Source organism: Callospermophilus lateralis, unplaced genomic scaffold (genome assembly GCF_048772815.1).
Source record: "Callospermophilus lateralis isolate mCalLat2 unplaced genomic scaffold, mCalLat2.hap1 Scaffold_94, whole genome shotgun sequence".
NCBI lineage: Eukaryota > Metazoa > Chordata > Mammalia > Rodentia > Sciuridae > Callospermophilus > Callospermophilus lateralis.
Window position 1 is genome coordinate 3327602 of NW_027517559.1, and position 24845 is coordinate 3352446.

General features: G+C 33.6%; 1 protein-coding gene across 1 annotated transcript in view; it reads left to right on the plus strand.

Moving 5' to 3' along the window:
* Positions 1-24845, plus strand: part of LOC143641287 (roundabout homolog 2-like) — a 91493-nt gene that overhangs the window by 59033 nt on the left and 7615 nt on the right. Inside the window, 3 exon segments of the mRNA XM_077108564.1 lie at positions 4215-4388; positions 10582-10854; positions 12622-12822. Coding sequence (XP_076964679.1) covers positions 4215-4388; positions 10582-10854; positions 12622-12822 — 648 coding nt within the window.

Below are 24845 nucleotides of genomic sequence, written 5' to 3' on the forward strand. Positions count from 1 at the left end.
AGTGATTATTAGATTTGGTGCAATACAGAGTATTGTCAAGAAATGGGAAGTGATGTGTGGGTGAGAGAGTGAGATTACACTAGTTGTGGGACAGAATGGGCTGCAAAGGTAGGCTGGCTTAATATTGGGGGGAGGTCTCAGATTCCTAATTTTTTATGTGCATTGGTGTTATAGGTAAGACTTTAAACAGAGGAACAAAGTATAAGATTGATGCTTTGAAAAGATAATGTAGATAACAATGAGGAAAGATAGAAGGGACTAGAAGGAAATCCGCTAAAAGGAGTGTCAGGATGAATTAGAATAACAATAAGGAGATGCTTGTTTGGAGAGTGAGCACAGACATTTAGAAAAACAGAAATCACATGGAAGGGTTTGGAACTGAGCTTTTGAATGTTTTAAAACTATTCCCAGTTCTCGACTTTCATATTCTTTTGTGACGCCTTGCTGAATCACTTTGATTTCTTCTTATCTCCTGTAGCATTATATTGCAAGACCCACTGCATCATTTCTTCTTTCATTTTGGGCTGTTGATCCTTGACTTGTGATTATTAACCTAGAAATGAATCTCTCAGAGGAGGCTCAGTTGCTGGTGTTATCTCAGGTTCCTTGCAGTGGTCTGTGTCAAGGGAATTTGTTTGGAAAGTAAAAAGTATATCTTTGTGCTTTTGGCAAATAGAATCAAGACTCTATCTTTCTCTGCTACACTTAACACCCTTTTAACTTCCAGATCATTCTAACCCTTTCAGTTTCAGTTTTCTCTGTCTTGAGAATGCATGCATCCGTGTTATTGTACCATGACAGCCTGAATTCTAAATTAACTTTTTGTAAGTCCTTTTTTGTCCCTCTTCTAACAAAAGCAGAAGATAGGGTAAACAATACTTGATAATTTATTTTGTCATGAATTAATGGTACACCAACTTAAATATGTACTGCAATTTTAATTTTATTACATAATGAGTTAAGTTCCCAGTGTGCTTTTATCTAATATGTGTGTATGTATATGCATAAAATACTAAGTGACTTTCTAGAAAGAAAAAAAGTTGTCAATATCTTCAAAGTGTATTTTCTTTAAATATAAAGTTGCATTTTTTTTACTCTACTGCCATAGTTCATTTTGAAAAAGAAAATTGATAGAAATGCTGATAATAGTCTCCATAAAGGCTAATTTCATAAGTATCAGTGTTAAAGAGAAAATTAGAGTTCTTCAAATATTAAAAATCAAAGAAAGCATAAGATATATTGAAATTAATAGCACTTTTGCAAACTAACATTTTCCTTATGTTCTATGTTTAGTTGATTTGATGTCATCTATACATTTTAGTTGATGTATTTTGTTATTTAAACAGTAATTAACTGTTCACCTTAAAATCTTAAAATAATTCCAGATCTTCTATGAAATACAACTGTACGTACAAGGTCCGGTATTCAAGTTTTTATGCAGATTACCATTGCCCTCTGAAGTAACTTCAAATTATACCCATACTATTTATTCAAGCAAGTCACCGATCAGTTTAAATTAACCATAATTTGTTTCAATAAAAGTGTTCATCCCTGACTTGTAGAAAATACACATAGGAGTTCTTGCTTGGAAAAATGATCATGTAACAATTTAAACAATGTAAGAAATGAACCACTTGGAACATGTCTTGCACATGTGCTTTAAACAAATACCGATTTTACACAAGCTTCTTTCATTTGTACTAAGTGTGTTTAAAACACGGATAATGTTTAGCTAAGGAATCCATGATGAAACTTCAAAGTGGCAAGGAGTCGAGGCAGTGTACTTGCTCATTCGTATAGTGTTTGCAAGCACATGAGATATGCAATATATACAAACTCACTAGACAACTACATTTGTTTTTAGGTTCAATGGTAAATGGATGGGGCTCTGTATCTGATGAGGATTGTAACTTTTCTAGTCATAGATCTAGTGTAGGTAGCTCCTCAGATGGTTCCATATTTGCCAGTGGCAGTTTTGCACAAGCACTGGTGGAAGCAGCAGATAAAGCTGGTTTTAGGCTGGATGGAACCAGCCTTACAAGAACAGGTTTGTAGACTCCAAAGTCAACACTCTTTGCATGAGAGAATCTTGTCCTTGGGACACTTACCTTTTTTCTCCTCTTCTTTCTCAGCAAGTCTGACTGCAGGGCTCTCTGTAATATGCATGAACATTTGGGATGCTCTGTTGTCTGAACTCTGACCTGATGCAAGTTTTGCAGAGCCAAAAATAGGCTCCAACTTACTACCTTCTATCCTTAATATCCCTTTCTCTTCACGGTTCTGCTGATTAATTGGAATATACTTCCTTTCTATATTACGGCAAATCAGCAACTCAGATTGCCATTAAATTTTCAATAACTCACACTTTGCAAAATCTGCACACATTAATAATGAACCTAGTGATTAAAATTATTCAGCTTTTATCTCCATTACTTTCCTTTGCCCCGTCTCTTTCTACAAATGCAGTTTCTGGGAAACCTTCCTCAGCATGGGGTGAATAGGTGTAAGGCTTTCAGTCTAACAGTTCAAATGGCTGAGGGTCTTATTGTTTGGCTAAGATTTTAATACAATAATTTATTATATGTTTTAACGGATGCTAATTAAAGATACACCTACTGCATTTGCAAGTTGAATAAAATGATGACTACGTGTATATTGTACATTAGAGAATTTAATATTGATTTCTGAGAGTAATAAGTAATAATATAAAGGACCAATTATGTCATTTTCACATGCTGCTCATTCCACAAAAAGAAATGCAGTCTTAATTCTAAAAATAGATTAGCAGTTTGTAATCATTTGTTTTTCTGGGAAAAAAAAACAACAATTTGGCATGATTATGCTCTAATATTTGTATATGTACTTCTTAACTTCACATTTAGGATGGTAATATATGAATTAAACTGAGCTCTCTTAAAAAACTAATGAAATATCAAATGCATTTTTAAATCTTTGTAGTGTTCAAATATTAAATAAAAGTGTTATGCTCTTGATATTTATTAAACTCTCAGGTTAGAAAAGTGAGCCTTGGAAATTGTCTTGAATTATATCATCAATGTTTATTTTGAGCACGTATTAGATATCTTCAAGCAAAATAAAATGATTTCTCAAGCATTGCAGAGGTTTATTTTCATATAGCATCCAATCTAAAATATGTTGTAATATAACTGTTATTTGAATTTTCTTGCTTTATAAAGCATAAGTCAAAAACTTTATGTTGCCTGAGTGCTTTTTGTGGCATTAGCTGTAAGCAGAACAGTGAGAAAGTGCAAGGAAACTAATAAATTAGACAGAATAGGTGCATTTCTTGCATGTGTGCTAATAGCTAATAAAACATTAAGCAACATCATGTAACATTGACTTAGGAAAATGAAACTATGTAGGATAAGTTTGTATGAAATGAAAACATGACAAGAGAATAAATATATGAACATAAACCATCCTTCTCTTACTATAATAAACAGTATTAAAAGACGTTTTTGAAAATGTATTAGGTAACCTTTTCCCAGAATAAATTTCACTTCTTTTGTACTAAACCACAAGAAAGGGAAATAGTACAATTCATTCGTCCATAAGAATTTGAAGTCTGCTAAGATACAGTAATCACAAAATACCTACTTCACTTTGGATATACAAGGTGATTTTAACCTGCTATCCTCTACACTGATGTTATTGAGTTTCCACTAAGAGATAGAGTTCATTTTGTTTGCATATAAGTGGTAAAGTCAATTTAGCATGTGTACCTGAGCAGACTTTTCAAATAAAACTACAAGGCATTTTTTACTGTGCTCAGATTTTTTAAAATTTCAGGGGTGAAAATGAAACAGTGTGCAATTCATTTAAGAAATAACCTCTTGAATTTTGAGAAATAATGTTTCATGAATTTGCATATAACTATAAAATTATCACTAAAATTTTCAAGGTAATATAAAAACTAATCAAGCAGTATGAAGCTTTGGATTGGTGGATTTGTTTTATGTTCAATTGTTTGAAATATTTTTGTGGGTGGGATGTTCTTAGCTTATAAAAATTGAACACATTATATGTAGCAGGGCATATATTTATTTTTATAGGTGCACCAATATTTGGTATCTTCCAATGGCGTCTCTAGGTAGGTTCACAGACTTAGCCTTAGGAAGAGCAGAAAATACAAGACATTATCAGTGCATTACAATGACCTTCCCTATACCCCACTCCCTTTGTTTTCTTTCTAGGAAAAGCCTTTACCTCCTCTCAAAGACCTCGACCCACCAGCCCATTTTCTACTGATAGTAACACGAGCACAGCCCTGAATCAAAGTCAGAGGCCCAGGCCCACCAACAAACACAAGGGAGGGCGAATGGACCAACAGCCAGCACTGCCTCACCGAAGGGAAGAAATAACAGATGGTAGGCTGATTTCTGTTCCTCTTCTTTCCTCAATGAAGAGATGCATTCTACTTGGTCATTAACTCAGATTAAAATATCTATGGTAGATTAGGCATTGCCTCTTTACATACAAGGCAGGAACCTGGCAAAATGGTCTTGCTTACGTGAAACACCCTCTCTCTCAACAATCTGGAATTATGTCTTTATGATTAATCCCCAAGAAAGAGAAGCTGTACCACTCTTAACTGTTGATTTTTCTACCCTTCTGAAATTTTTCTTTATTGTATTTTAGCAAACATTCCACTTAAAGGTTAGGAAAAAAAACATAAGCAGCATGTGCACATGTCATAGTATCAGAACATTTATGATATGAAATTATAATCTCTTTCACTCTTGGAAAAGAACTTGAAATGGTTTAGTAATTTTTTAGTTTCGTGAATTTCAGAGCTTAAAACATGCTAGCGGTTATGTAGTTGAAGAGTGTCTACTTGGGCTGCTATAACAGATAATCATAACTGTATAAACAGCAGAAAGTTTCTAAACAACAAATATTTATTTCTCATGGATCTCTGGGCTAATATTAGTGGAAGTACAAAGATCAAGGCACTTACTGATTTGGAATCTTTTGAAGGCTCACACTCTGGTTTACAGATGGTACATTTTTATTAATTCTCACATGATGGAACAGACCTCTCTGGGGTGTGATTAATAAGGGCACTAATCCCATTCATGTGAACTTTACCTTTATGACCTCATGAAGCCCTCATATTCCAATACCATCACCTGGGGTTAGGATTTCAACAGATGAATTTTAGGGATATACAGTCATTTGGACCATAACAAAGGGCTAGTATATATATTTTCTATTGAAATTCAGAGAGTAAATATTTGGAGTTTTTTTTAGCATGTGGCCTGTGCCACAAGTACTCTGCACTGCCATTATTGCATGGGTAGAGCTATAGTAAATGAAAATATGGGTGTGACTAATATCTAATAAATCGTTATTGATAGAATAGTGGCAGAATTTGGCCTATAGGTCATAGTTTGCCAACGTATGTCAATTAATTGAATAGCCAATCTTTGAATATTTGCTTAAATAGTTAGTTTCAGAAAATATTTTTACTGGAAGTTATTCATGGTCAATAATGAGTATTTCAACTGCTCTCAGAGCATAGTCTATTTCCCACATTTTCCACTTAATTATTATATCTTTTAAAGTCTGAATAAATATATTCATCATGAAACTTTATTCTAAGCATAAGCACATATGAAGTATATTTAAGGATATATAATTATATTTAAAGTGCCTAGTATGCAGTGAGACTCAAAAATGAGTTTCTTCCCTCTTCTCAACCTTATCTTTCATAAGCATACAAACTTTATCTGAGATTGTCCAACTAAACACTAGGATTAACCTAGCCATGCTGAATGTTGGAAACATTTGGGGAGATCTTCAAATAAACCATGGAGACATTCATGATTATTCTGAGGTATAATACTATTATAGGAAGTTTTGAAGCTCCATGGGTTAAAATTAATGGACATCCACCTTTGAGAAGCTATGACCTAGTCCTTAGCACTCTTACATCCATCATTATGAAACAGAATGAAGCTTGTTTTGGAAAAAAAAAAAGCATTTTCCTTTGTGGGAAGGGGCACTCTGTGTCAGGCAGCCATCTTTGTGCTTTCTTTTGTCACCCTGTAATGCTAAGAAGGCTTAAAAAAGCCAAACATGCTTGTTCTAAAAGCTTTCAGGTTTGTTCATATATCCTGCTTATTTTGTTTTCATGGGGAAGTGTTTCTATGGAATATGAAGATTAAGGGTCCAATTGAGTTTTTCATTCTCTCTAAATAGATACCCTGTGGTGAACAAAGCCTTTCTGTTCCACATGCTCTGGAGATTAGTTGAGCACTTAGAACAGTTTGCAGTGTTGATCTTATTCACTCTAAATAGAAAATACTGCTCTCACTGATATGCTACAACTTGGAGAATTAATAATTTTATATAATTTTTTCTGCTCAGAATATTGTGGCAACAGAGAAAAATATAGTGTGTTCTTTTTACAAATCTTTGAAGACCATATGTAGTATATGTGGACGGCATACAATTTAAATATACAAAAAGTAGAGTGCTCTTTTTTCTTCTATAATCCTTTTTTCTGCAAGATTTTTCAATATGTTCACATAAAACTATCTTCCTCCTAGTTTAAATCATGATCAATATATTGCTTATCTTTCTAAAAAAAATAGGTCGCTAAATTTCAATTTTGAAAAGTGATTATGAATTATGTGTTATTAGTAGATATATTTTAAGTGTTATTGCAAAGGAAATTTGGCTCACATATCTTCCCACATGTGCAATCCAGACACATTTAATTGTGAAACAAGGACATTTATTTTGGAGGCCTTAAGAATATTGTTATTTTACAATAAATGCTTATGACATGGCACTTACATGATATGAATCCATGTGTCAGGAATAATTCAAAACTTCTTTACATAAAATCAAACTTTTCTTTTTGGGAAGATTGCTGCCTAGTAGTTTATAGTGTATGGACACTTTACAATAAAACTTTTACATTATAGATTTTACAATAGTGTTTTATGGCTATATTAATTAGGGTAATTATTGCTAGCTGCTTTACCAAACAACCTCTAACCCTCAGTGTCTTGGCACAGTAAAAGATACTTTCTTATTGACACACTCATCTATCAAGGTCAGGTGGTTCTCCTCTAAGCAGTAATGTAAGGGTGTAGGTCTCTCCAGAATTGAGATGGCATTATTTTCAGAAATATTTATGGTTTCTGAGCGAGGCAAAGACAGATAATGGGTGGTCATTGGGAGTTTCTAATGACAAGAACCTATTTCATGTCTCATATGTCATTATCAAAAACTCTCTCCCATGGTGTCTAGTACTAGAAAGTATCCTCCATGTGTCCCAGAAGAATTGGAATGGATATTTCTGTGTCTGTCCCAAAAGCTATACCAAAACCCAGGCACACCTAAGGAGACATTGATGAATCCACATCTTCTATCCACTTGCATAATGAGTCAAAAAATACCTTTGAAGCCAACACACTGAGTAAAAATTGGCAGTTCTCTACCCAACAAACTGATTTTCCTTAGACTACAACCTGTGTTCCCTTTCCCCTGGTTTTTAATGCCCTGTTCAGAAAAGGGGCCCTGTTCTTTAGGGAAGGCCTCACATACAAGGTGACATTGGAGAAAAGACTAGAAGAATTAAAGCAAAGATATCCAAGGAAAGGTCCTTCAAAGACATAAAAAAACAGCAATAAAATCTGGGGCTTATTTACCAAAAATGTTAGGGGAGAAAAATGACTAGAGCAAGCATAAAAACAAAATAGAACACGAAGTCAGACAAGCAAAAGAGCACATATGATGTAGGACCTTAAAGCTGCAGTGTTGCAATCAGCCTTACAGTATGTTGAGTGGGAAGCTACTGGAGAGAGGGGTGGGGAGTGGGGGGGTGGGGGGGAGCAGAGGAGTGACATGATCTTCTCTGTTTTTCTTTTTAAAAAGATCGTCTCCACTGTTGTGTTATATTTAATGGGGAAAAGGTGTAAAACAGATCACATACTTAGGAAGCTGTAGAAGCAACATAGGGGATTCATAACAAGTCAGAAATAAGTGAAAGCGATGAGAAGTGAGGAATTCTGGAAATGGTGCTCACAGGTCTTGTTAATAAAATTAGTAAAGCAAAGCTTAAAGGTCACTTCATAGCTTTGGTGAACTTGTAGGATGAAATTGCCACAGGTGGGGAAGAGGAATATCATGCAAGACACACATTTTATAAAGGAGGAACTAGATTTCAGTTCTGATATGTGCAATTTGAAAAGCTTTCTAAATATCCAAGTGGATTTGTCCCATGTAGATTTGGTTAGAAGAGTCTGCAGTTCTTGGGAGGAAAGATCCAGAATGGAGATACTTCATTTCTTTGTGGTCCCAGTTTCTCAAATAAAAAATGAGGACAATAACAACATTTATGTCATGGGATTGTGGTCACCTGACAATAGCTAATTCTCAGTAGTCTAGTAAGATACTCTTTAGTGAATTGACTTTGTTGAGATGAATCAACCTACAATTGAATAATAAATTTAATTTAGATAAAATGTATTTGCTTATATATTTTTATTTTTCTATAGCCATTTGCAATTCCATTTCCGTTGGTTTATTTCAATGTGCTTGCAATGCCCTTTCTTCTTAGAAGACACAGTCTTCAAGGATATTACTTAATTATGAAGCTATATAATTTCAGGTTATATTAAATAGTCTTCAGAGTTTTAGCTGGCATAAGCAGATACCATTTTGACCATTTTAGAAATTAAGCTGCTCTGATGGAGAGTAAAAATCAATGTGAAGATCTGTTATTTTGGAAGCAAATTTTATAATTTCTCCTTGCTGTCTCTCTAAGAACAATAACTCAAATGAAATAATTAATTTGCATTTATAATAATGTTTAGTGATGGGAGTCCCAAACTCATTAGATTATCCAACAAAGAGATATCTCAACATTACATTAGCTTTTCATCTTGGAAGAAATGTTTGGAATAAAACCTTATTTTCCCAGACAGAGACTCTGTTCCCCTCAATAATTAGAAATTCATAATATAATGTGAAAAGTATACATAAGAACTAGTAACCATCCAACCTGGGTGCTCCAGATTCTCTGTGCAGTAGAGAATAATATAATTTTGCTCCTAAGACAAAGTATAAATCTTAGAATGACCAGTTTAACATTCCTTTGAAAAAGCTATTTTTTGTATATAAGAAATTTATACTTTTCCCTTTAAAATTCAATGATAATATTATTAGAAATAAGAACCTGGTTATAAAAGTGTCATAACAATGCTATATTAAGTACAGTATCTTCTAATTAATGAAATAAATAGTATACATGATTTTTGCTTTTTATGAATAAATAACATAATTGCCAATACTCTAAGGATAAACTAAGAAGTACGCAATAGCATACACAAAATCACAATAAATCAAGCTAAATGAATATTTAGAATGATTTAAAAATTATTTTAAACCTGGGTGTTGTGATGCTCACCTACCATACCAATGACTCAGGAGGCTGAGTCAGGAGGGTCACAAGTTTGAGGCTGGCTTCAATCATTAGCATTTAATGAGACTCTCAACAACTTACAAAACTACCTCAAAATAACAAATTAAAAAAACTGGGGATGTAGCTCAGTGGCAAAATTCCCCTGGGTTCAATGCCCAGTACTAAAGGAAAAAAAATAAATCATTTCAGCTGGTGTAATATTTAAGGAAGGAAGTATGATTTCACAGTGGAAGATTTTCAAGACACAAAGTTTTAGATATGAATAGCTAATAAAAGGAAAATGAAAAATTTGCTGATACTTGAACTTTAAAGTTTTTCATTTCTGATATTTAATTTAAAAAGCGTTTCTAAAAAATTATCTATTCCACTACTTCTCAAATTTCCATGATATATTGCCAACTCTAGTACCATAAAGCATATTCAATCTGTATGCTGAACATTGGTTATTATTTATTAAAATTAATACATTGGAAGATTATAATATATTAGTTGTAACTCATTAGCTAACTCATGAAACAAATAGCCAGAATTGGTTGTCAGGCAGAATGTTAATTGCATTTAATAAATGTTAGCTTAACCCTTTGACTATTGCTAAATGTGCCACATACTTGGGTAAAGGCAATCATATGTTGCATATGATACGGCATATAGTTCTTAATTTCCCAAGGGTGATGTTTCCTATGGAGATTGGCAGGCTGGCTTTTGTTCTTTTATTAGCACAGTTGCTAGAATTTCTAGTGATGTTATTATTTTATTTTTTGCCATAGTATTTCTACTTTCAAAAGGGAAGGATGAAAATAAATTATGACCCTTAGGTTGCCCTTTAACCTTGAATGTTAGCCCCAGTGTGCAATTGAAAACATTTTCCATGTTTAACAGTTGGATGAATCCAGTCAATTTGATTTCAATGATGCTGTGGTAGAAGACAGCAGAGACACCAATAATATGCATTTTACATATCAATAATTGACTTTTATTTTTCTCTGTTTTTTTTTTGTTTGTTTGTTTTTGCATGGGTGATACTTGTACGAGGGCAGGAGTTGTTTTTTTTTTCCAACTTGAACTAAAACCTGTATTTTTTCATTAAATTTTAGTCCATTCTAAACATTATTCAAAATTTTTAGATCTTCCACCACAACCAGATCCCCCACCAGGTCAGGGTTTAAGGCAGCAAATAGGCCCGAGCCAGCATGCTGGTCATGTGGAAAACTCAACAGAGAGAAAAGGAAGCTCTCTAGAGAGACAACATGCCTCCAGCTTAGAAGACCCAAAGAGCTCCTTGGATTGTCCAGCCAAAACCTCCCTAGAGTGGCAACGACAAACCCAGGAATGGATAAGCTCCACAGAACGCCAAGAAGACACACAAAACGCCCCACACAAACAAGGGGTTGGATCAGGTGTGTTCTGCACAGTCCCAAGCAAGTGTGGGCTGTGACCCTTTTATTTTCTACCAGGTATTCTAGAAATGGCAGTTGTTTAAGGGCATCCAAGAGATATTTGCCTTAAGTCAGTAAGTGAAGTAGGAATTTCTCAAGCAGACCTCAGAGGCATGTTCCTTGAAACTGATTACAGTGGTGATTGCTCCTCAAATTGACCACTCCATAGGTCTTTGAATCCAAGAGATCTCCAGCCTTCATCTACGGTCTCAGGGGACAATTTTGGCTTTTTTGCCTTTTACCTTTTCTATTGAGTAGCTTTAAGACCACTAAATTTCAGCTTTTGTGTCAGTTTAATCTCTACCTTCAAGGAGATTGTCATTTTGACAGAAGTAACCAGTCACTTGAAAGGAGAGCTCCTGTCAGTCAATTAGGTGAATTAATTGAGATTATAAATTTACAAATAAATGACCAACCAACAGACCTCATGTTGGAAAAGGTTAACTGATTAAATGTAGATGACTGTTCACATGGGGACAAGAATGCTCTTGTTTATAAATCACACTTCCTGGAAATGTTAAAACATAAATTTCATGGTTTCTGATTGGACATTAATTAGGGGTGAGGCTATTGCATTTTTTGGAATATCTTGCATCAGGATTTACTGAGTATTAATAAACATATACACATGCACACAACTTTTGAAACATATTCCATATTCATTTGGACTCAATCTTTATTAGACAAGTCCTCTCCCCATGCATTTCTGTAATTACATTTTGTTACAACACTGTGCTCAAGTTTTTGAAAAATTCAATTTGTGCAAGGGCCAGAAGATGACAATTTCAATATCTAGATTTACTGAAATGTTTAGGAATGGTTTACCATTCAAGCTGTGAGAGAAAAATTATGTGATCCCTGTCATTAAAGACTATCTAAGGCAAGAAACAGTAAATTCAGCCAACATTGTTTCATCATCTAATCACTTGTTAATGGCCAAAACCTCAAAAGAAAGAAAGAAATAGAGTAGTTGGGGTGGAGAGGAAGATGTGGAGAGATGAAAAGAAAGAGCTAGAGAAAGACAGGAAGAGAGAGATAAGAAATAAAGAGAGGAGAAAAGGAGAAGGAATGAAGGATTCAAAATATTAAATAATTATTCATAATACATTTGATCAGTTATTTGTTGGGAGACAATATACAAAATAAATATTATCACATTTGTTAAAATTGGGTGGGTTTCTCTTTTTCTTTTAATGAAATTCCTAGCCTTTCAATTAATATATTTATGTCCCAAGCAACAACAAAAATTTAAGAAACTTACTTAATTTGTTAATACAAAATCCTTGATCTAAATTGATTGAGAAAATATTGCTGTGGTTTAAACTAAAACAAAACCACGTTCCTTCTGTTTTGATGGGAATATTGAAGCCTCATTGAACTCTAGAAATTATTCTAAGATATGCTTTTTTTTGAAACAAAGTAGTTCACTGTAAGCTGCTCTCTTTTATAATGAATTTAAGTTTTGCAAATAATATACAACAGTGTATACTTATCCCAAGATCTCTTTTAATTTAATCCTGCTTCAAATCCTATTGTAGGAAATGTTGCTTGCACATGGAAATTCCTTTAATATCCAGTCTTGATTAAACCTTTTAATTTTAATTTTACTAAAGAATGAAATAGTAAAATGGTCCATTCTGAGCTTAACTTGTAAGAGTTAAATTCGTGTTATTTTCCCAGGCTGCAGTTCAATTTAGCCCTTTATTGTTTTTTATTTTTCTTTTTCAGAGGAGGCCTTGGTGCCCTATAGCAAGCCCAGTTTCCCATCTCCAGGTGGCCACAGCTCATCAGGAACAGCTTCTTCTAAAGGATCCACTGGACCCAGGAAACCAGAGGTGTTGAGGGGAGGCCACCAGCGCAATGCCAGTGACCTTCTTGACATAGGATATATGGGCTCAAATAGTCAAGGACAGTTTACAGGTGAATTATGTAAGTGTTTTAGGTCACTGAAAAGGCTACCATAGCCAAGCACGGTGTGGCACAGCTGTAATCCCTATGACATAGAAGGCTGAGGTAGGAGGATTCCAAGTTTGAGGCCAGCCTCAATTTAGTAAAACCATCAGCTACTCAACAGGACCCTGTCTCAAAATGAAAAATAAAAGCACTGGGGATGTAGTTCAATGGTAGCTCATCCCTGAGTTCAATCCCCAGAACCAAAATAATAAAAATTATGGTTTATTGTGATTCAGAAAAAATATTAGATTAATAATATTATCATATTAAACAAATTTAAGAATGATAGAAAACTTTCCCTGCTACAGGAAAAAAAATCAATGATTTTTAAACAAGTTTGGTCATAACGTAGATGATTGCTTTTTATAGCAGGTCGATGACATAAATATTTCATTTATATTTCAAGCTGATTTATGCTATGTAAGAATTACTTTAAACATGGTGGTGCACACCTGTAATTCTAGCTACCAGAGGCTGAGGCAGGAGGATCACAAGCTTGAGGACAACTTGGGCAACTTAGTAAGATCCTGTTTCAAAATAAAATATAACAAAGGCTGGGGATGTAGCTCAGGATAGAGCACCCTTGGTTCAAACCCCATTACCAAAATAAACAACCATAAAACAACAGAAAATTGTTTAAACGTGGGCAAAGAGTCTCAACACTTACAAGTTAAATTAAATGTAGTTCACTGGATACTTTTCTTGCTCTTTTAAACTCAGCACAATAAAAAAGAGAGAAATTCTGGCCCTTTGGTACTTTAAAGAGTCTTCTTAGTAGTTCTTCCTATTCTTCATTTATTTGCTCTTCATTCGTTTTTTTTTTTAAATTTATGGAGTCAGTCTTAAAAAAAAATTTGATCTTTGATTTGAGTTAGTTCACAATATTTTTATTATAATGATATAGCTATTGATTAAGTTTATCTTTTTGAATGAAGAACTGGCATTGGTTTTCATATTTTCTAAATATAAAAATATGAGGTAATGGTGAAAAATAGGGATGTCACAGTTCGTCCAATTAAAAACATTGAATTTGTGTTAATTCCATTAGGAAATTTACCAACTCCCTATTCCCTATTATAATGATGCCTGCTTAAAATTGTCAACTGCTTCTTTGAATTCAGCTTAACCAAGTCTGTTAAGAGAACAGCCATGGCTTCTAATGTTCTCAACCACTTGCCTGATTATAGCTCATGAGAAGACAAAGCTACTTTTATGATCTCTTGAATTCCTCATGGAAAAATAGTTTATGATTACCATTATGCTCACATCACAGGCTGGAGGAGTTCATGAGCTAATGAAAAGGGAAAATAGTTTCAAACTTATCGTTTATGGATCTGAGTTATCATTATTGGCTATTATCAATCAGATCAGTATTAAGATTTATTTATAATTTTTCATTTGGCCCATGGGTACTTGAAATTTTCTTTAAATTTTATATTGACATAATCGTAGGTGTTCAGGGAGTGAAAATAAAATAGCTCTAGTTGAATTTTAAATTTCCAGATACTACAGTGTTTCTATTTTCCTTGTTTCTCTGGTTCAACGAAAATGAATTACACAAACACACCAAGATCTTTCTGATGACTTCATCTTCATTTACTATCTGGTTGCTCTGATTTTGAATATGCGGGTCAGGATAGAAGAATGCATCATTTAACTCTTGAGCTTTATTCCTGACTTTTGTTTCCATCTCTTTTTAGAGTAACCGAGAGGAGACATACAAAGCTGCTCTGAAGGATCATCAGGTCCCAACTCATGAACGTGATGACACTAAACAGTGCAATGAACAATTTCTTTTATTTATGTACTATTAAAAGAACTGTAAATGCAATGTAAAGACACACAGCCACACATATCCCACAGATATTTTACTTGTGTTCTTCTCTTAAGTACACCATCCACCTTAACTCTTTCTTGTCAGGAGTATATAAAAAAAAAAGAAAGAAAACAAAACTTGCCCTCCAGGAAGAAAAGGATTTTTCTCTGTATATAATTTCTTTTGTGCATTGCTATGCAAGCTAACTCTTTTTAGCTCTGTTCCTATTATTGTCTGTTCTTATTGGTTTGTTTTACTATATGTGAATTAATAGGCTGTGGTTCCATATATTAACTTTTAATTGTGTAACTTTTTTTTTTGTCAGAACAGAAATTAGAAGTTTATTAAAGGACAGCAGAAAAGACTTCTCCCGGAGGAAGAAGGGGACCCAAAAGGTGGAATCCGTGGAAGTGCAGTTGTTTCCCCTTTTTATAGTTCTTTCAGTGATGGATTGTAGGTTGGAGGTCTACAGGTGGGCTTAATTATCACCTTTTGGGATGGGCTATCTCCAAGTCTGTTGGGGCTGTTTTCCCAGGCTCCATTAACATTTCCTTGAGGTGGACTTTGGCCTAGGGCCTTTTCAGGACTTCATTAACATTCCATGAGTTGTCCTGCGTTTTCCCTGAGTCATTCCCAGCATGGCCTCCATTTTAGATTTCACTCGATATTAGATTTACCTAACTACACTGACTACCTAACTTTTAATCTGGCTTCATTCCCCCTTTTAATTTAGGAACTCCTTACTGCTGTAAGGAAGGGGGGCGAAGAAAATCTTTCTGGCTTCTTCAGGCTGAAAAGGGACGGTGTGGGGCAAGCAGTTTGGAGTCCCCCTTTAAAAATCGGGTCTATTGAGTGGGTCCATGATAGAAGTCTGATTGAGAAGTAATTGGCTGGAGGGCCATTTGAGTGATGGGCGGTCTATAAGAGAAAAAAGAATTCATTAGTACTGGAACCAGACTGATGCAGCAATAAATCTCATAGCACAGGAACATGCCAATGAGTATGATGGCAAAGACAAAGACTAACAATGTTTTCCACCAGGAAGTACCAAGAACCAGGAGCTAAGATTGCTGAGAACATGGCTTTTATCTGAGTATGTAAATCTTTAAGGATATTTGTCACATTGCCAGAATTGTCAGGGATGTAAACACAACATTAAGATACAGTTTAATGTCATCTGACTTGCAAAATCCTTTTACTAGTATGACCTCTGTGTCTAATAGAGAAATCTTTAATTCTGTTACTTAGGGCTGGATAACCATACTAGCAAACACCAGGCCTACCTGTGTAGGTTAGAAATAAAGGCCTTGAACTAAGAACAACTTTGGCAGTTCCTTTTGATAGTTATCAGGCATTCATGTCTGAGAATCTCTTTTGAAGAATCCAGTTTACTTATTTATGGAAGTTACATTTAAGTATTATTTTATTTAAAATGCCCAGGAATAGCTGTGTTTTGGCTTTGACTGTCTTTGCTAAGTGTTTAAGATGAAGCAAGTCAAACTGACTTTTGTTTCTATCTATTGTTAACAGTCAGCCAAGTTTCCTTGGGAGTCCTCGGGAACTTACAGCAGCTTCTCAGATCTGCTAGTGCCATTTGCGCTAGGATGGGTCCAGGCCTTGCTTGACCATGTGGCTTCCCTCAGAAGCATCAGGAATGTCTCCCTTTTCTGATGACCCTCCTCTTCACAGCAAATGCACTGACTGGCTTTCTGTCCTCCACTGGTCTCATTAATCTCCCTGATCGGGAGGTTATGTGGCCTAGAGTTGCAAAGCTCTTTGGAAAAGTCCCCTATCCCCTGACTCAGACTGACTCAGACAGCAAGAGTCAAATTTTTAATTTTAAAACTTAATCTTAAACATTTAGCAAATAAGTTTTAACAGCCTTATATTAAGAGCACTGGGCTTTAATGTCTATCTCTCTATCCTGTAGGTGATAACTCCTTATCTTAAATTAACCCAGGTTGTGAGTTCTTAAAGTAGTACCTCTGCAAAACAGGCAATCTTTAGACCATTTATAAGAAAACTACAAAATAAAATTATCAAGAGTAAAAACATATTTAGTTCATATAATAGCTACCTTGAATTTTGGTGGAGTTATACATTATATCCCCTGTTTGAGATCCTGGTAATCATGACAAAAACTAACCTTTGGACACAACTTTTAATGTACTGAAATCTAGCCTATTTCTTTTATAGTCACTTTCACATGCAGTGAGATGGGACATAGAGCCTTATCTCAAGTAAGGGGCTCTTCATGAATTTTACTATAGCTCTGAAGCTGATCTTTGCTTTTTAGACATCATTTTATAAAGCCTACATAAATTGTTGTAAACTTGAGCAAACACAACATAATATCACATCTAAAACATGAATTAAAGAAAGGCTGAAAGCTTCTAACATTTTGTAGAAAAGTAGCAAAGTACTTTTGTGTTTTACAATAAAACCTTTACATAGATTAAGCCCTCATTAACTTAAAAATACACTTAAGTTGTATCTCAGTGTAAAAAGGTAACATAGAACTGTACATATCTTATTGATAACAAGCCCAGTTATAGAACACAAATGATTTAATTATATCTCCAACATGTCTTTTTTTAAGCCTAAAATTACCATCATATAGACTCTTATCCAGAAACACATTTTTCCTCTATGAAATCCATACCTAGAACTTTCTAGTTTCTTTTTTATCTGTTAACCTCCTTCTGTTCACATTTTGAAACAATACTTGTAAATTTTGAATTTAATCAGATTATTTAATAGACATCAACATTTTTAGGTTTTATTTTTGAACACCTAGAAAAACTTATAAGCTTAATTTTAAAGACATCTTTACTTTTATCTGTTTACCCAATTTAAATTGAACCATTTGAATCATGTGAGTCAAAGAAATTTGGATCCATTTTTAAAATTTTTCATGAGCACTCCTCATCTGCCAATTGTTATATCACTGCATGATATATGAACATACACACATACAGACATACTGACATACAACACGTAACACAAGTGTAACACAACACAATATTAAAGGTCTTGTTGCTTTCTTAATTGTGTAACTTTTATGTTTAAATTTTGCACTGCAATTTTATTTGGTGATAAGCACAAATCTTTACTCCTTATGACATGAAGAAAAGATTGAATGTGAAGGGGGTTTCTGTACTGTAAGCTAGGTTGGATAATGCTGGTGTAACTCATTCTGTTAGATGGTTTTCAGCTGGGGTGTAGAAATAGGAAGATGCAAAGGAACAATGGTGTTGGCAAAGTCTGAACATCAGAAAACGAGTCTGTTTTTAAGAGAAGAAAGATGGATTTTGCTATTGACAAAAGCAAGGGGTCAAAAGAAGGAATTTTAAGTCTTTAGGCTGAATATGCATTAAAATATGCAGATAGCAAAGATGTACTAAACTTGCTTTAAAAAAATAATTAAAGTTTTATTTAGAATCAACTTTACTTGTCATTGTAATTGACCCATCAGAGAATGGCGACAAGCAAAAGGAAATTAAGGTGTTTCACAAGAGCTGTATTTATATTATAGCTTTTTAAAACAGCATTTTCTGAATTACCATAATTAATCTCTCCAACTCATTAAGTCAGAATATAACATGAAGTTCCCCAAGGAAACAAACAAAATGAACTCGCGACTATCTAGCAAGTAAAGAAGAATTTATTATTAGGACATGCTCAGGCTGCTTCCAAACATGAAATCTATTGCAATATCTTGTTTTGTCTTTCTAATACATGTACAGTACACACTAGAGGATAAAACTGAATCACTTAAATTCATGATTGAAAAAATGCAGTCTATATACAACTTTGTGTTTCATTTAACTAAGATATAAAGTTGATTTCACCAAAGGTAGAGCCAAATTGCAAGTGCTTAAAAAGCAGTGCTCAGAGTATGTTCAGTTCACCATCCATAAGTTTATTGGAATAAATATTTGATGGTACATTCTCGGAAATTGGCTACCAACTAAAATCTGTTTGACCCATTTTGAATGAGTAAATTGAAAAGAAAAAATTAAAAAGGAGAAAAAAAATGCATGTTTATACACTTTTTAAATAAAACCAAACCTTGTAAGTGGACACTAATAACAGTGTCCTCCCTCATTTGTTTTCACGACTTTGAGAACAAGAAGTTGAACATCAGCTACGTATGCTCAAAATAAATGTGACTTTGAAATATATGTTAGCTACTGTACATGTATAGTCAATCAGTCAAGTAGAAGATAACCTTCCTGAAATTCCCACTTGTGACATTTTCCCATGTGCTACCTACGCAATCTTAAATTCTAGCTCTGACTATATTTTCTTATGTTTTTCCTATGATATATTCAGTACTTCAAAACTATTCGATGTAACAATCAGGATCAGTTTTCAAGTAGGAGACCCTTTAATAGGTCTCATACTCTGCATTATTGGCTCAGTCACCGGTTCATGTCCTGTTGTCATAGCAAAGGGATGACATAGTTCAATGGCTCCATCTTTTGAATTCCCTGAGACTGCATCAGCACAGGCAAGCCTAGAATGTGATGTTATTTATGGACCCCAACATCTTCTCGGTGTCGTGTGTAGTTCATTTCTTCACTGAAGAGAAAAGGAATTCTGAGACACACTTATTAAACACTTTATCAGCTTTCTACCATCAGTGCCTGGATTTTCATGCAGTTTGATTTCTCTGGGATAAAGAGACTGGGAGAGGAGAAAAAGCTTTTGCAAAAAAATGAATACATAATAATTCACAACTCTAAGATGTGAGGAATTTATTTTTTATTTGTGAAGTTCCTTAATTCACCTCCTTTATTTCAAAACAAATATCTAAGAAGTTATATTCATTTGTATTTCATCTTTTTGCTCCTCAATCACTGAATTTAGTCTAAAATTTTATCACATAGATTATACAGATTCTTGACTCCTGGTAACTGGCATTTGTAGGCAATTAATAAACCAAGACTTAAAAAAATATGTCTTTATGTAGATGACATGTAGAATAATTGGAACATAGCATCATACCTTCCTGATTGTCTTGAGTACACAAAAAATTAACAGTTAGGTAATGCAATACAAACCCTGTGGTTACTTGGAATGTTTTTTAGAATAATCCATGTTGCCCATTAAACTTAGTTTTAAATAAATTTGTCCAAAAAATCTTCCACCCAATATGGTCATCCTTTTATAGAGCAAAATAACATGCTACGGCTATATAAATTCAGGAACACTCTTAAAAATCAGAAATCTTCATCAACATGATACACGTATAAAGCTACCAGTCAGTACAAGCCAGAATGTCAACAGAATAACACAAATCTAAGAGAAACTTCGTAGATTTTTATTGTGTAGCTGATTGAATGAATGCGAATAGGAATTCACTGAGCTAACTCTGCTAACCAGAGCCTACATAAACCATCAGAAGGAAAAGTGGGTGGGAGAGAATGCAACTTACTTTGCACTTACAGGCAACACTGCTGTGAAGTCAAGACAGACACAAGTACTGCTTCATTTATAACGGGTAAAGTCTCATTAGAGAAAATAACCATGTCAGTGCCCAAACTCATGTATGCCAGTGTATGCCAGGGAGTCAACCCACCCTCCTCTAAATCTTTTCCATGCCATTTTTTAAAAAGTTAGGATAGTACAGGGGCATGAAAATAATTGATCCCTTCAGAGGATTTGCATCCAATTCAAGAGAGAATATAAGAAAACAAGGACCAGCATGTTAAGTTATCATACAACCAAAGGGAAGTAAAACCATTACAAGTTTACTTGCTTTGAATAGCAGATTTAATGGTGTTCTATGTCATGGTTTAATGCTCTGGGTATTTAAATATATTTTCAATTGAATTTGAGTTGAAAGTTTGTATGTGCTTTGGTGGAACACTTCCTAATTTCTACTCAATAAAAATATGTAACTGTCCATTGACAATAAAACAATAATAATGCCAATGAGCTCCAAACAGGGGATTATCTCCATTGGAAAGCAATTGTGTGTCAGTATTAAAGATATGCAGAACCATAGTATTCACTAATGTTAGTTTTTTCATCTGCTTCTGTATACTGTGTTTATAGAGTTACATGACAAGAATTGGTGTAAAGCTACATGTCTTTCCACATTATCTTAGAGGTGAAGTTACTTTTATTTTCCTTCTTTATAATGTGTAAATCAAATGAAGCACCATGCATTTCTTTAAATGACATGCAATTTACTAATTCTTTTTAATTCCATGATTTTAAAATCATTTATTGTGACTTTAAAAGTGTTGCAAGATAAGGGATTCTGTGGCCATGGGTAGACTTTTTATACTTTGTTTTATAGATGCATTTTTTTAAAAAAACTGTAGTTTTTTTTAAGTCACCAAACAGCATCCAAAAATCTTAATGTGTTTCATTTGATGTAAGATTGGCAAAGAAATTGGCATAAAATTGGTTAATAGTATTGTCAAACAATTGTGTATTGTGTACTCACTGGGAAAAAATAAAATATATTCACATTTCAAATTTGTAAAAAAGCCATTTAATGTAAAACAAACTTGCTTGTAGAAAAACCAAAAAATAGACTATTTTGTCACTTTTAGGTCTTCACATTAATATTTTGTAGCAAAATGAATAATCTTGTCTTCTAATTCAGGTACGGGTTGAAAAGTGACAGCTAGGAATTGGCATTGACCTATAAAAGTCATTAAAATACAATGATTGAGACCATGACCTGTAGTTGGAATTTCACAGCTCATTCTATCAGCACTGTTTTCCAGATCTGAAGCCTCCACCACACCATAATGACCTTTAGATAGTTAAAATTACCACAAACATTTCTCAACAGAATTACTTTAATGAATTATTTTAAGTGTAAGTAAATATGAGAATTACAAGCAAGTACATAGTTCTTAATTGCTTTAGAATAGTTAATTATAATTGTTTGAGATGTTGGATATTGAACAATTACCTCTGGGGCAGACGGGTACAAAAGAATAATATTCTATCTTATTGTACTTCATAAATACTTCATCATTCTTCATGGTAAACTATAACTGTAGGATATAATTCTCCAAAAGTAGTTTCTGAGTTTTTAAAAATAATTATCTCAGTAACTGTAAAAAGCAAATGGTAAAAGAGAAAAGATACATTTATTCATTTAAAAATAGCTTTAAAAACACATGGTAAATGGACAATACATTTTAGAGATCTATTTAACATAGATGCATCATAAAATGCTCTTAGAGTAATTACAAATAATGTTGCCTTAATATAATATAGTGGTGATACATACTATGTGGGGGTTAAAGATGAGACCTACCTGTTACCAATATGATGAAAAACAGACCAATTACAAAGCAAACATTGCTTTATTGAATTTTGTTGTATTGTAGAAACACCTACACATGGCAAAAATACAAAATTATCACAAAGGTTATTTTAAAAAACGCACTATTTTATCTTGATTACTGTAGATATTAGCTAAGGAAAAATATATATTTTAATATTGCAGAAAAGCATTTATATAAAAATATTATTTAGAATCTTTAATTGGTGAAAATAAATTCTCTCTCTCCCATGGAAGACAGCAGGTCACTATAACTGCCCTTAGACCATAGTACCATAGTACTCTTTCCAAAAAAAAAAATAATGATAATACCTGGACAGATACAGGATTTATAGCACACATTTATTTAAAACAATTTTCAGACATTCTTTTTCTAGACCCATTTTTCAATAATTTGTTTCTGTCAAATATAGTTCTTGTTTTTATTCTTTTTGCAAGCAAGCACTGAGACACGGTGCTTAGAATTAAATATTCAGAGTGCTTTAAAAGGAAATAATTCTTGTCTTGAGAAATAGATTAATATCTTTTATTAAATCTTGCCCTGATTTTTAAGAAAGTATTGTTTTGAGTAATGTTTTTATGTTAATGGGAAAGACCCAAAAACCAAAGTTTTCAAATACATTTCATACAGTAAATTCTGTGTTAGCATCATTTGTATCTCAAACTCCCATCAAATTACCCTTGTTTTATTCTTTCTCAAAAATAGTATGTGGGGTATTAAAAGTTATTTTAAAAACTAAGAAGAGGCTAAAGAACTGGAAGCTCGAGGTTTGAATATATGTAGAGTTTTCATCACTGCCTGACTTATTTATACATATTCTGTGACATAAAACCCTTTGTCCTGGGACACCTCATGGGATTAATACTCTTCCAGGATCTGTAGTACCTATTCTGCCATTAGACTCTTTAGTGACCCCAAAGGTATTTTATGCCATACCTTGCTGCATATTTTTTTTAACCAATTTAACTCTTGGGAAAGAATCATGCAAATCCCAGGAACTCTGTGAAGGTGATGAGAAAAGTGAGTTATTAAATCATTGAATTATGTTTCAAGAACTTAATTGAGATCAGTACTCTGCACTTTCTCAACAGGTATGAGTGCATCATGTTCCTCAGCATTTCCACAATTCTGTGCTGTGAACACTTGAAATCATTAGGCTAAAACTAAAGCATAAAAATAGACTCATTATCTTTCCCCACCCCCAGTTCATATCTACTACCTCCCACAAAAGAATAATTATTATTTTTTAAGACTATTGCTTGATTATCACTAGGCTCTACATAAAGTGGAGTTTTGCTAAAATTAATAATGAATAACATGAAATTTAAGGGAAAAAGACTTATCTCAGTAAGATAATAATAGAACTAAGTCCCAGTAGAATTTTAAATATAGCTAACTAGAAACTACAAAAATCAGAATACTCAGAAATTTATAAATATAGATGCTCAGAAGTGAAAATGAAGGGTTACCATTAAACGAACTTTCACTGGCAGTGAGTACAAAGATGCTAATATTATCATAGAAATGAAAGTGGAATAGAGAATATAAAGATTTAAATTTGCTTGATTAATTTTGAATGATGGTAGATTGGTGCAATCAATAAATTTAAATATCCCAACAGGGTGATGTAAAAACAATTACCAATGGGTAATGATTCTACTAAAAGATGAAATAGGCAAATGGAAGCAGCCTGGGTGTTGGGGGGGAAGACACATAAGGCTAATATTCAACTTAAGAAAAAGGAGTAATATTTTCAGTAATATGCAACCCTTTCTTATGCAAGTAACCATTTACCAAGAATTAAATTAATCAGTAATAGAGATGTTATTTTTTAAATATTTAAAAATATGATGTTATTTTTTAAATGTATAAGAGAAATCCTTATATATGAATGGCAATAAAGTATTAAAAAATAAGTGTGTTCAATATCAGATAACTCCTACTAAAACTATTTCAATATTATATTACAAGTTAAAAATTGGGCTGGGAATATAACTAGGGCTTGCCTAGTGTTTGTTGAGACTGCCAAACCTAATTCATATAAGGTCCCAGCATGAGCTCGCATTCAGTTATCATTAACATCTTTAACCTATTCTTCAATTTCTTTAATGAATAAATTTAACTTCTTTCCTCAGAATATAGAACAATTGTACTTTCCTTCTTGATCATTGTATATATGCAATATAAAATATGATGTTAAAGTATCCTATCAAGTCATAAACGTTATCACATTGCTTTTCGGTCAGAATCATAACTAATGGAATGATGTTAGAAAGGTATTGAAGAAACAGGTCTTGATTTATATTTTTCCCATAAATTCTTCATGAAAACAGATTTCACATACCAATAAAGTAATTCTGAGGCTGCATAAATTACTAAATTACTGGTTAAGTTAAAAAAAAAAGTGACAGAGCTATTTGTGCCTTAGTGGCTAATGTCAGTGCCTAATAAATTTGTTATAAAATGTTACAGGATTAAAATAAAGATCATCACTTAGGATTGGATTAACAATAAAAAAGCAGGAGCCTTTTCCTAAAGCTCTATGTGAACAATGGCACTTGAAAATGAAACACTGGCAATTTGACCATCTCCTGTGGGAAAAAGGAGGAAGGAAACAGCTGTGTCTTTGTAAGCAATCACACTGGAGAAGGCAGGCTTCTTCCTGGGGCATTAACAACATCTCAACAGGAATCAGAGATTTTTGTCAAGAGCCACAATTTACACAATAATTACACTCATTGGAGCAAATATTGATCACAAATTGCCTACTACTTCTTGTTAGTTCCCCAAATCAAATGTTTTGTTCATGTCCCCAAGTTGTTTAAAAGGATTAGTTTATTAGTGTATTTGTTTAATAAATAGTAGCT